Source organism: Choloepus didactylus, chromosome 8, assembly GCF_015220235.1.
Source record: "Choloepus didactylus isolate mChoDid1 chromosome 8, mChoDid1.pri, whole genome shotgun sequence".
Lineage (NCBI taxonomy): Eukaryota > Metazoa > Chordata > Mammalia > Pilosa > Megalonychidae > Choloepus > Choloepus didactylus.
This window is the reverse complement of record NC_051314.1, coordinates 11,994,384-12,007,985: the sequence shown is the minus strand read 5'-3', so window position 1 is coordinate 12,007,985 and position 13,602 is coordinate 11,994,384. Positions and strand designations below refer to the sequence as shown.

At 42.3% G+C, this 13,602-nt stretch overlaps 1 protein-coding gene across 1 annotated transcript in view; it reads left to right on the top strand.

The window, feature by feature from the left end:
• Positions 1 to 318: 318 nt before the first annotated feature.
• Positions 319 to 13,602, top strand: part of MEI1 (meiotic double-stranded break formation protein 1) — a 122,015-nt gene continuing 108,731 nt past the window's right edge. The window contains exons 1-7 of the mRNA XM_037846257.1: positions 319 to 492; positions 2,916 to 3,039; positions 3,871 to 3,921; positions 7,859 to 7,932; positions 9,222 to 9,327; positions 9,897 to 10,100; positions 11,805 to 11,935. Of these exons, the coding sequence (XP_037702185.1) occupies positions 319 to 492; positions 2,916 to 3,039; positions 3,871 to 3,921; positions 7,859 to 7,932; positions 9,222 to 9,327; positions 9,897 to 10,100; positions 11,805 to 11,935 (864 nt within the window). The remainder of the gene's footprint in view (positions 493 to 2,915; positions 3,040 to 3,870; positions 3,922 to 7,858; positions 7,933 to 9,221; positions 9,328 to 9,896; positions 10,101 to 11,804; positions 11,936 to 13,602) is intronic.

Below are 13,602 nucleotides of genomic sequence, written 5' to 3'. Positions count from 1 at the left end.
TGCGTAATTCTTTTTTCAAGGATAACAACAGCTTCTTTATAAATGCTTTTCAACTTCGGCGTGGCGAAAACGAACTCCTGAGGGCTCTGAAAGCAAACCGCTCAGTTGGGCACTCCTCAGCTCTCCCACCCATCACCCGCCCTCAGACGAAGCTGCGCGCTTGAACTGCGGCGCGGCTCGCTCGGCGCAGGCGCATTGCAGACATAAGCACAGAACTTAGACAAGACCATAGAACAGTTTCAAGGGCTCTCTTTTAAGTGCGCTTGCGCACAAGTTGCGCGGGAAAAGGCGCCACGGCACGAGAGCGCGAGCGGCGGGATGTCTGTGAGGAAGGCGGCGGCACCGGGCCCTCAGGGGCACGGGAGGGAAGAAGAGGCGGCTCTGCTCTTCGAGAGGGTCCATTACCGGCACGACCCGCGCTGGCTGCTGCCCGTGTCCCCGCGCCTCTGCCTGGCCTGCGTGCTGGAGCTGCTGCCCGAGCCCGGCGTGTCGGTGCGGACGACCCCTTCCCCTGGTGAACCCGGCCCAGACATTCCCCTCACCAGACAGGGCGGCCTCGGCTCGGCCAACTCCCTGGATCACCTTCTCCAAAACTAAACCGACCCACCGCCTTAAGTTAACCCCCTAAACCAGACCTGCCCCTCCCACCCGGCCAAAGCGCCCTTCTCTGCTATGCGGTCCCAGCCTCAGTTTACCGTGCAAGCGGCCCTGCTCTAGGCCAGAGCATCCCCTTTACAAACCAGGCCCTGCCCACTAGCTACGGGCTTTGCTTGGTCCTACCCCAGTCAGCACTAACTCTGGATCACCCTCCCCACGTAACACCCTGCCCAGCCTCAGTAGCTCGAATCCCCGCCTTCCTTTCTTGACGCTTGCCCTGCCATTTGTGGCCCGTGTCGCCGTTTCCCTGGGATTTAGCTTTAGCTCAGACTTCCGCCACAGTCACCGCTCAGCCTGTGGGCCAGGCACATGTGCAATGGAGGCTTCCTGTTCCCTTCAGATATCTGAGGGTGTAAATGTAGGGGAAGGGGCTCCCTGGTCTCTGTGATAGTGGATTGAAGTGGGATGAATGGGAAGAAGGCCTCCCTATAGGCAGAGCTGGCTGAAACGTGGACTGCTTGTTCCCTCGACCCCCTCCTTTGCAGTGAGATTCTTGTCCATGGAGGCACTCAGGAAGAGTTTGGGAGATCACTTTGTCCATTGCTGGGGAGGGGTGGGGTTCATTTCTTCCGTGGGAAAGTTGGGCTAGATCAGGGGTTCTCAAACTTTTTTTTTATCTCAAGGTGCACTTGCACTTGAGGATCCTATTGGTCTTTTCTTTTTAAAAGATGAAGCATTTTATTATATCTTGCAATTTTGTGAGTCAATAACTTGGGAAGGATTTAGCTGGGTGATTTTTCTGCTCAGCTTGCTGAACTGAGCTGCTCTTAAGGGTCCAAGATGGCTTCACCCAAATGGGTGGCACTTGATGGGATGGCTGGGAGACTGGTCTCAGCTGGACCCCTCTCCCTCCTGAAGAGCTTTTATGGGTGCTAAATCCATCAATATTTACTGTATTAGAAATGAAAACAAGATTTAGAATTATTAATTCATTTAAAAATAATAGCAATTCCATTGCATATTAACATAAGTAATTTTAAAAATAAAAATAATTATAGTTTCTAAGGTAAAAAATAGTGAAAAGAATGGATTTGCTTTTACATTTTTGCAAATCTCTTTAATGTCTCAATAGAAGGCAGAGGGTTTCTCATCTGTTTCTGCATCCAATCTGTTGTCATATCATAACATGGCTTCTGGAAAACTCCACCGTAGGATGAGAGTTAAAAAGGCAAATAATGTCTTAATATTATTATGAAAATAATTTTGACCTTGTGGATTCCCTGAAAGGGACTCTCTGGGAGTCCCCAGAGGTCCCCAGACAACATTCTGGGAACTGCTTTGCTAGTTGATAACCTCTCTGATAACCTCTGAGGTTTCACTGAGGCAAGAAATTCTGAGGTGACGATTTTTGGACAGAGGTACAGAGGTGAGTAAGACAGTGCAATAGGGGAGAAAATACAAAAACACTTTATTGGAGATTTAGAAAATGGACATGTTAGTGGTCAAGGACTCTGGAAGTAAAGAGAAATTGGGGAAGGTTTCTTAGAGGAGGAAGCATTTGAATCAGGTTTGAGAAGATGGGTGAAATTTAGACTACGGAGATGGGGAAGCTTATTACAGGAGGTAGATATTAGCTCTCACCAATTGAGAGAGTGATGTTGTCAGCTGTACCCATGTTCCTGTCTTATCATGGGTGTTTACCCTTTTTAAGACCTACCATTCACTGCTGTCTTGAGCAATTTGCGCAGCTGTAACCCAGTTCCCTGCATAGGGAGGTGAGTTGAGCATGAGGATTTTTGCCTACTTTTAATGGAAGAGTGTGTTTTTTCTACCTACCTCTGTGATGCTCTTAGGCTGTAAGTTAGAGGGCCCCTGGTCCCACTCCCTCAGACTGTTGAATTGGAAGGAGCACTAACCTTGGGCAAGACCTAGGTCTGAGACTTGGATTGGAAAGTCTCTGAGCCTCAGTTTTCTCGTCTCCAAAATGGTAATAATATCTGTTTTTGTTTGCCTCACTGACTTGTTAGGCTTAAATGAGTTATTGGACAAAAAAGTGATTTGGGAACAGTAAAGTGCTGTGCAAATATACAGTAATTGGACTCTTGGCCCATGTATAATTCTCCATATGAAAACATGGATTCATGTGTAAAAATATTGCTCTTTTTCCATACTTCCTTCTGGGAGGGTGAATCTCACCATAGTTTAGATGATCCCTATAGTGCCATATTGTAATTATATTTGGAAATTACAAATGCTTCGGTTCAGCATGGCCGAGACTTGGTTGCCACTGAAGAATGTTTTTCTCCTTCTGCCCCAAGTTGGTGCGCAAGAAGCATGTGTTGTCCTGCTTCCGAGACGCCCTCGTGAGGCATGCCTCACTGGTCACGCAGCAGGTGGCTCAGGACCAGAGAGTCTGCATCCGCTTCATAAGCATACTTTTCGGTGAGATTAGAAGGAAAACGTGGAATGAGTTTTGCATTTATAGGGTAGTCTGCTTCTGGGGTCTTGGAGAAATGATCTTGAAGAAATGAGTTAGACTTTTCGTAGTTTAACTTATTAGCAAATTGTTTTGCCATAATGATGGAGAAATGGTCCCCTTTCTAAGACACATGATTAATTACATGTTAACTGACTTCAAAAGAGCTAAGAGGTTAGTAAAAATGTGAAGACGAGTATGGAAAATGCATGATCCTTCAAAAGAGTGAAGTCTGTATGGTTTTTGCAGAGGGCCAGAAAGTCTGGATTGGAGTCTGCTGATCTGGGTATGACCCTGATCGAGTCACTTCCCCTTCCCTGTGCCTTATCCTTCATTTGTAAAATGAGATGAGTTAAATTTATCTAAGGTCCCTTCTTTTAATATGATTTAATGTCCTATGGAATGAGTCCTTTTGGGGAGAAGGGTAGCTAACTCATAATGGGTGCTTTTCTGTGCCAGAGGCAGTTTTTAGCTTCTAAGACAGTCCTTTAAAGGAGATATGATGATCCCTGAGCTCAGAAAGGTCATAGCTAACAAATGGCAGAACGGGAATTTTACCCCAAGTCTGCCACAGACTCCAGAGCACACAGTTTTTCTGCTGTGTCACACTGATAATCCTTATCCTTTTAAAGCCAGGTGAGTCTTTAAAAAAGTCTTGGTGTTTGGCACTGTGGGTAGAACTTAACTGGGACATTGCTTAAAGCTTCCGTTAGCCTTAGAATTCACAGTGTGCTTTTGTGGGTTTGTTTTTTTTTTTCAATTGTTAACCACCTCACTCCTATTGCCTCTTCTCCAAGAAGTGTTATGCAATGTGGAAGATGGAAGTGTAACAGACCTCTGTATTGAAGGTAAGGTAAAACTGTATGTGCCTAGCATTTGAAGCTGGGGATATTAGCTTTAATTGTGGTTCTGGTTATTTGAGACCTTGGTGAAATGGTCCATTTAAACATGGATAAAGAGAACTCAGTTAGTGGTCAGTCATTAATTCTACGTTTCCTTATTGGGCACTCTATGTCAGGTACTGTATAAAAAAATGGATCAGACACAGTTCTTGCCCTCTAAGAGCTTACAGTCTGGAGGGGAAATGACTGGTAGATAAATAGAGTTGATGAGTGCTGTAACAAAGGCATGTACAAACTCTGATTTATTCCATCTCACATTGGTTGATTGGAAGTTGCCTGCATATAGGTGGTGGTAAAACTGTGGAAGTGTATGAATTTACTAGTTTAGGCTTGTAGAGAAAGAAGGCAAGAGAACTGAGATGGGAAGATTCTTGAGGAGAGAGTAAAAACTGGATCAGTTAGGGTCCAGTAAGGAAACAGAAACCATTCCATTTATTCGAACAGACAAAAAATTAAATGTAAAGAATTATTAACTAGTTAGCTAAAGAGGCAAAAAGGGAACACCAGATTTTCATGGAAGTAGTAATTACAGAAAGCTGTTCCTACCACTAGGGCTAGTGAAGCAAAGGGAAGAGACTGGAATTACTAAAACTGTGAAGATAGATTACCAGGGGTTGGGGTAAAGATAGGGAATGGGAAGTTAAGGCTTAAAATGTACAGGGTTTATTGGGAATGATGGAAGTGTTTTGATTTTGGATGTTTGTGATAGAAGCACAACATTGTGAATGCAATTAACTGCACTGAAATATTTATCTGAATATGATTAAAAGGGGATATTTTAGATTGTATATATGGTAACAGAATAAAATGTTTTTAAAAATCCATGGAACTACACTACACAAACAGTGACCCCTAAGTTAAACCATGGGCTTTAGTTAATAGTACATTATAAAAACGGCTATCATCAATTGTAACAAATGTTCCATCCCAATGCAAGGTGTTGGTGGTGGGGTGGTATATGGGAATCCTGTATTTTATGCATGATTGTTCCATAAACCCACAACTTCTCTAATGATGAAAAGAAAAAACTTAGAAGTTTGGAGGAGGGGATCCATGAGGTTGGAACCCGGAATTCTGAGGAGAGGCACTGGATGATATTGGTGTCTCTGGGGGAGGAGGGATGTAGTGAGGCTGGTTTGGAAAATCCGAAAACTGGATTCAGCTACTTTTAGGGGAAGTCACTGCCACTACCAGGGTGAAGAAGTGTTAGGGTGACACAAGGATAGGAAACAGGAAATAAACAGGAATCCTGCAGGAAACAAAGAGGAAGAGCAAGTCTCTCTTTCCTACACCCTTGCCATCTCCCTCTAGTGCCCATATTGGTGAAGCCTAACGGGTCCAGTGAGAAAAGCAGAAATGTGGTTTGCAGAGTGCTAGCCCTAGCCATCCAAAGCAAGGTACAGAAAAGTGAGTTTGGAGCTGAGAGATAACATAGAGTAGTAACTGGCATGGGCCATCCCTTTAGCTGCTGGTAGCCACATGTACCCTTCTACATATCTTTGAACTTCTATAGAACAACAAAAACAACTGTTTCTGCCTAACAAGATGCAACCATTCTTCATACATATCCTTCAGACAAACAAAATTGTTCTCACTCTGTCTCAAATAGAAGGAGATGCAAAGTAGTTGTGTTCATTTCTGGGAAATAGTCATACTATCCATCTCTGGGTCTTGTAAATTACTTTTCAATTACAATACAGTCCCATCTGAATATTCTGGTACTTAAAGAATACATTTTAAAGTTAATCTTAAATAAAACTTGTATAAATAATATTTAAAAGGATTTAAAATAAAAATATTAATATATGCAAGTAGACACATACACAACTGCTACAATCTTCATTTCCATAACTGGTCACAAGGCTGCAGTTAATATTAAACTTTCCTTCTTCCATTACCCATTCTATGAATCCTTTTCCCTCAGCCAGGATCTCAACTGGTCAGGGTTTTACCTTATGGAGTGACCCAAACCTTCATTCTTGATTTGTAAATTTTCCAGTTTTCCTTCTGTGATGATTTCTAGCTTAATTCCATTGTGGTCTAAGATACTTTGTTGATTTCAGTATTTTTAAACTTATTAAGATTTGGTTTGTGACCTAATATATGGACTATCCTGGAAAATGTTCCATGTGCTCTTGAGAAGAAACTCTATTCTGCTGTTATCAGGTGGAGTGTTCTATATATGTCCATTAGGTCTAAATGGTTAATAGTGTTGTCAAAGTCCATCTCCTTATTGATCTACTTGTTTAGATGTTCTATCAATTATTGAAAGTGTTTTAGTAGTGAACTTTCCAACTATTGTAGAACTATCTATTTCTCCCTTAAATTCTGTCAGTTTTTGCTTCAGATATTTTGGGGCTCTGTTGTGAGGTGTATATATATGTTTATAATCATTACTCTGGGAATGGAGAGCCATCCCACAGCAGCAGCTGAATCTAGTTTGCAGCTTTTCCAACACTTGCAGAGCCAGCCTTGTCTCCACCCGTTCTCAAAGACAGCAGTAGAAACATCACAAATGATTTTGTAGAAGAGTGGATATTCTGGTTTCTTACTGCTGCCTTTTCACAAAACACCAGGAATGGTTCGGCTTTTATAAAGAGGGTTTATTTGGTTACAAAGTTACAGTCTTAAAGCCATAAAGTGTCCAAGGTAACACATCAACAATCAGGTACCTTCACTGGAGGATGGCCAGTGGAATCCAGAAAACTTGTTAGCTGGTGTGCTGGTTTGAATATATTATGTCCCCCAGATAAAGCCATATTCTTTGATGCACTGTTGTGGGGCAGATGTTTGGTGCTGATTAGATTTCCATGGAGCTGTGACCCACCCAACTGTAGGTGATAACTCTGATGAGATATTTCCATGGAGGTGTGGCCCCACTCATTCACATTGGGCCTTGATCAGTGGAGCCATATAAATGAGCTGACAAACAGAAGGAACACAGTGCAGCTGTGAGTGACATTTTGAAGAGGAGCAACAGCCAAGAGGGACACTTTGAAGAAAGCACAGGAGCTGCAGATGAGAGACAGTTTGAAGATGGCTGTTGAAAGCAGACTCTTGTTCCGGAGAAGCTGAGAGAGGACAAATACCCCAAGTGTGACTAAGAATGGCATTTTTGAGGAACTGCAGCCTAGAGAGGAATGTCCTGGGAGAAAGCCATTTTGAAACCAGAACTCTGGAGCAGACGCCAGCCATGTGCCTTCCCAGCTGTTCTAGTTTTCTAATGCTGCCAGAATACAAAACACCAGAGATGGATTGGCTTTTATAAAAGGGGGTTTATTTGGTTTATTTGGGAAACAATCAAAGTATTACAATCTAATCAACACTAATACATCTGCCCACACAAGATTGCATCAAAGATAATGGCATTTTGGGGGACATAATACATTCAAACTGGCACAGTGGGTTTGAGCAGAGCGATATCTTAATAATTGGCACAGGAACTCACTCATAATTGTTTTCTAGTATATAAAGGAGTAAACTCTAAGAGGAAAAAAAATACAATAAAGTAAAATAGTAGTTTCCAACTTTGTTTTCACAGTGGAATCACCTGGGGAACTTAAAACTATGCAGATGCTTGGGCTCTTTCCCTAGAGATTCTAATTCAATTAGTCTGGGGTGGGACTTGGGAATTTGTACTTCTTGAAAGCTTCCTAGGGGATTCCAATGTGGAGTCGAAGCTGAGAACCACTGATATAAAACAGTGAAGAAGCCCAACGTCCCTTGGTTTGGATGTGCACATGTAGTTTAATGAAGGAGATAGAAAAGGCTAACACCAGTCAACACAAGCAAATCACTGCCCTGCACTGACATTAAGAGGAAGGGCTGTGAAAAGTGAATTCTGAAGTTGTCTTCTGGTTAGTAAGCTATTGTGTCTGCTCAGTCCTCACCCAGCTTGTGACGCAACTGAAGCTGGAGCAGACCATCCATTGCCTGCTGGATGAATGCCACAAAGAGGTCAGTGAATAACTGTGGGCTCTTATGCATCTCACAGAATTCCACATGCAGCTAGGCCAACCCTTCTTTGAATAGGTGGCAGGGGGAGGGGTTGAAGTCCAGAGGGGAAAACTGGTCCTGAGGTCACTGAATTGGTGGCCAGAGCTACAGCATGGGTCCTCTGATCCTGCTCCAGCACTCTGCAATTTCCTTCCTTCCCCTTCAGTCTCCCATTTGCTATCTTCGTATGGTGAGGTCACATCTTTCTGGAATGGCCAGTTCTCTGTATCCTCCTGAAAACAATGTAGATTTTCCCTGATGAATGTATCAAGGAAATGTGTTCACTATGTCTTAGTTTAGTGTTTTTATTTGGTTTTGAGTTTTACACATTGTTTTGTACTGCAGGCATCTAAGGTAAGCACTGAGTGGGTATGTTTAACCTGCTTTCTTCAATGTAGTCAAAGATAACAATTAAACAAAAAACTTTTGCATTGTGTTTAAGATTTAGAAATAATATCAGAATCACTTTTTTATTTCTGTTGCAGAAGGAAAACAAGTGTTAATCAAGAGCAACATTTAATTATAAATTATATTAAATTAGCATACCATAATTAACTCTGCCTATGATAATATATCAAATTGAATTTATAATTATATATACACATTGATATTTAATATGATGATGATGCCACCTAACACTTATTGAACATTTTCTATATTCTCGAGACTGTGTTAGGTGCTTTACATGCAATATCCCATTCAGTCCTCCCAATAAGTCCGTGAAGTTGGTACTATTATTATAACCAGCTGGAGGAGTTAAGAGTCTTGCCCAAAGTGCTACTGCTAGTGAGTGGAAAAGGTTAAATATAAACTCATGCTTAATGACTCTGCCTGTAAAGCATCAGGCATAGTGCCTGACACATAGAGTGTGTTTGATAAGAGCAGCTAAAATAACGATAGTTATTATTATTATTACTTTTATGCACTGAGCCAGCAGTCTGTCCTTATGATGTTCTCAACTTTAACATTCTAGTTTCTGGTTCAAGAGGAGGCCAAATATGCTAATTTTTATTCCATTTAGTGACATGTACTGAGCTAGGTACTAAGGACTCCGTGTCCTCCCCCTGCCCCCCAGGTGTTCCCAATCTAAGGTGGGAAGAGGGGTACTTACTCAGCTAAAGAGGCTAGTTGTCTATTGTGGTAAGAAGCAAGCATGATACAGGTGTTAGTGAGGGTCGGGCAAGATAAATTTTGGTGGGAGATCTGTCCTGATCCTAATTTACAGAGCAGAATGTGTTCACTCTCCTTAGCTTCTTAACATGCCCTCCATGCGAGGCAGCCTGGCCACCCTGACTCTTCTCGGCAAGTTGGTGAATGCCATCCCTGCTTTGGCAGACAAGCTTGTAATGGAGCATGGTGAGTGACTTGTGGGGAAGACTTGCCACTACCCTTTCACCTGCTTTTCCTCTTGGGTAGCCCATTCACTGTGTAAACCTGGGAAAGTCATTACTTTCCTTCTCGAAGCTTTAGTTTCCCCATTTGCAAAATGTGGTCTATGTTGGTCTATGTCTTGACACTTATTCTTGTGCTATTTTCATTCATTCTTTTAACATGAATTAATTTAGCACCTAGTATGAACCTTCCTTATGGATTAAAAGAGAAATTAATTCTGGTTTATAAAAGTTCCTTTTTCTATCAATAAAATGCAAATAAGTATCTCACAGAGGATTTGCAAAGGTAAATCACTTAACTTCCTTAAGCCTTGGTTTTTCTCTTTTGATTAATGGCCCAGAAAGCATTTATTGTGACTAAGTTTTGTAATGATCAGCTGAAAATGATACGAAGAAGAAGGTTTCTTTACAAGGTGCAAATACTACATATATAGGGGTTTACTATCATTACTCTATTGGGGATAATAGTTTGGAGTTTCATATAGCAGCTGGCATTGTGAGATTCCCCCAGCCCCTTGGTCATTTTCTGGACAGGCAACCTGATGGAGCATCTTTTGAGAGGTCTGGTATACCCCAATGAGGGGGTGCAAGCTTCCGTCTGTTACGTCTACGGGAAGCTGTACTCCTCACCAATGGCAGCCGAGGTGCTTTCAGGCCACTTCCGAGAGAAGCTGTGTCCCCTCTTTCTTTCCACCCTGGACAGTGCCCAGACAAAGGAGCTACAGATCAACTGCTTGGGTAAGACCTGGGGCTGGAGAGAAGAGGAGGAGCAACATTTTAAGGTTTTAGCTTTAGGACTTGAGATATTGGCTTCTCTAGTAGTGGGGTGGTGGGCAAGTTTGCTTCTTTGCAAAGGACAAAAAGCACATGTTTGGAAGATAAGATGCACAGACTGTGCAAAAGATGTCTAGAATTGGTGTGGCATTTTCAGAATGTTGCCTTTGGGAAAAGAGGGAAGAAAGTGGGACAGCAGTTTTCTGCCTCTGGTCTTTGCATGCCCTGGTGCATCCTGTACTTGCTGCCAAGTCACTCTACACACTGCACGACTCAGATCCTGTCACTTTCGTATTGAGAAAATCTTCCATGGCTCCATCTGGCCTCCAGGGTCAAGTCCAGGTTTCTCTGTTTATTATTTGAGGCTCTTCAGGAATCCCAGTGTATCCTTCCAGCCTCTTCTCCTGCTACCTCCTTACATAAAAACACAAGATATATCAAATGCTTTTGAGCAGGAAGTTTTCATATTTTGGACATAGCAGAAGGCCACTGGGATTGGTGACTGAATGAGAGCCTGTTCTAAAGCAGGAGTGATAGGGAAAAGCAGATACTGTGGGTGCAAACAGCTTTTTAAAAAAGTTTGGGCCAAGAGCTCTGTTCAGAACAGTCCAGCCACACACAGTAAGCATTCATTCTGGGTCAAGCCCTGTGCTGGGTTCTGGGGGAGTCCACAGGCCAGTGTGGAAGACAGATGTGGAAACAGACAACTTCACTACATGTTTGTTCATATTTGTTTGGTTCAAATATCTTCTTCCAGAAGCCCAGGCTGGATTAGATGCTTCCTGATTTCCCACAGTCCTCTGGGCTTTCTTAATATTCATCAATTAATATTTATATTAATATTTAATATTCTGACATGCATTATTAGTTTACCTGTTAGCTAAATTATGTATTATTTAGAATGCTTTGGTGGCTTCCCTTTACTTCCAGCATAAAGACCAGAATCCTTAACATACCTTGAATGGTCTTTCATAGTATGACTCTTCTCAAATATTTCTTGACATTTTCTCCTTTTTTCAACCCCTCTGGCTTTCTTTCAGTTCCTGGAATGTTGTTTCCTCTGCCTGGAATGCTTCTTCCTACTTCACCCAGCTTCCCCTACTTAACCCTCAGGTTCAACTTCATAGGCACTTTTTCATGGAAGGCTTTACTGATCTCTCCCCCACCAGGTTAGATCTTGAATATGTCTCATATATCTGGTCATTCCTCATTTGTCTCATTTATCACAATTGTAAGTAATCATTTGTGTGGCTTCTTTTCATATCTGTGCTCCCCAGAGAAGTGTATGTTCCATTTGTCAGTCAAAACATATTTATTGAGTTCTGCTGTGTATCAGGACTGTGTCAGGTGATGGATGATGTTGTAGTGAAGTTGACATTATCCCTGCCCTCATGGGACTTATAAGTTCAGTGGAGTGATCATGGGCTGTGCTTCTCTTGTTTACTATCGAATTCTTAGATTGTTAGGCCTGACATGGTAGGTTCTCACTAGATTCTTGTGGAAGGGAGCTGGGTTGCTGAAAACAAATTGGTGTGCAAGGATTCTAGCAGTTCTTCACATCTGTGGAGACATGAAGAAGTTTTTTTGGGGATATCTGAGAGGCTACTTTGGGTGTTTCCTGATGCCTGTGCTCCTCTCACCTCACCTCCCAACCCCTTTGTTTCCTAGGTTTGCTGAGGCAGCTGCTGAAATATGATCTCTTTGTGTCCATGATCATGAACAAGTCTGCACTGGCAGAAAGTGCTGAGAGTGTTGAGGGGCCACCAAGAGAGACCTCACTTCCTTTGATGCTCAAAAAGGTAGCTGTCTTGCGATGCTTGCTCTCTGGGTTCAGTAACAAGGGAACTTCTCCTGGGCTTTGTCCTAGTCCACCATCCCTTCCTAGCTGGGATGTCCAAAAGTGTTTTCTTACTGGCTGAAAAAATATGCTATGACAAAACTCAAAGTAGTTTTCTTTCGGCCATAAGTTCTTATCTCTGCAACTTTCCCTTCACATCTGGGCTGTCAGAGAAAGGAGAATAACATAAAGCTACAGAAACAAAGCCACCTCAATTGTTTTAGGGATACAGCTCAAGCTTCACAGCTTGGTGCCGAAAGCAGCGTTGGGACTGAGGTGAAGCGAGTGAAGCATTTGCCTTGGGTACAGAAAATTTAAGGGGGTGCTAAAAAGCTCAGCAATCAAGATAAATGATATTTTAATTCAATAGTTTTAAAAATCAAAATTAATTTAAAAAATCCACAATAAACAAAGTATCAATATTTTAAATAAAGACAGGTCCAGCGTGTTTTCTTATATCTCCATCCCGGCATCTGTGTGATTGCCAGGGTCATTTTGTGATTGCTGTTCCTTCCTCCTGATGATCAACTTATTATCCAAAGATTTGGGTCCTTGGGAATATGCTACTGTCTTAGTTTCCTGGCTGTGATTACAAATACTATGAAATGGGTTGGCTTAAACAATGGGAATTTATTGGCTCACAGTTTTGAGCTTACGAGAAGTCCAAAATCAAGGTATCAGCAGAGACTGAGCACTGGTATTGTGGGGCTAGCTGTCACCAATCCTTGGATCCTTGGCTTTTCTGTCGCATGGCAATATACATGGCTGCATCTTCTCCTTTCTCTTCCTGTTCTGATGATTTCCAGCTCCTTGCTTCCCTGTGACCTTCTCCATAATGTCTCCAGTAATAGGATTAAGACTCATCCTGATTCAGTTGACCATACTTTAACTAAAAATAACATCTTCAAAGGGTTCTATTTATAATGGGTTCACACCCACAGGAATAGATTGAGATTAAGAATATGTTTTTCTGAGGTACATGATTCAGCCCACCACAGCTGCCAACATTTGTGTTCCTGCTGTTGCAACGATGATTCATTCATTTAGTCAAGTACCTCCTGAGCACTAGTATGATGTGTCAGGCACTGTGTCAGGCACCAGGAATACTGTGGCATGTAAACAGACAAGTTTCTTGCTCTGTGCAGTTTACAGTCTAGTGAGGGAGGCAGATCATAAACAAGTAAATGGACAGGCAAAATAATTACAGGTGTGCTAAGTGCTGTGAAGGAAATAAAGAGGAGACAAGATAGAACTCAGCAAAGGAAGCCATCTGCAGTTGAGTGGTCAGGCAAAGTCTCTCTGAAGAGCTGACATTTAAGCTGACATTTGAAGAATGAAAATAATCCAGTGATATGAAGAGTGACAGGAAAGCATTCTGAGCAAAGGCAACAGCAAGGAAAAACCAGGGAAAGGGAAGGGCTTAATGTGTTCCAGAAACAGAAAGGAAGCCAATGGAATGGGAGGGTAGGTAAGAGGTAAGGGGAAATGGTCCATTATCAGGCTAGAGATTAAGGAGGGGCAGGTCATGCAAGCTCTGTTAGGTCATGGTAACTAATTAGGAATTTTAGAGGTAGATTTTCATAATTAATTTTATTTATGATGGAAAAATTAGGGTTGGAGTGTTTTCTT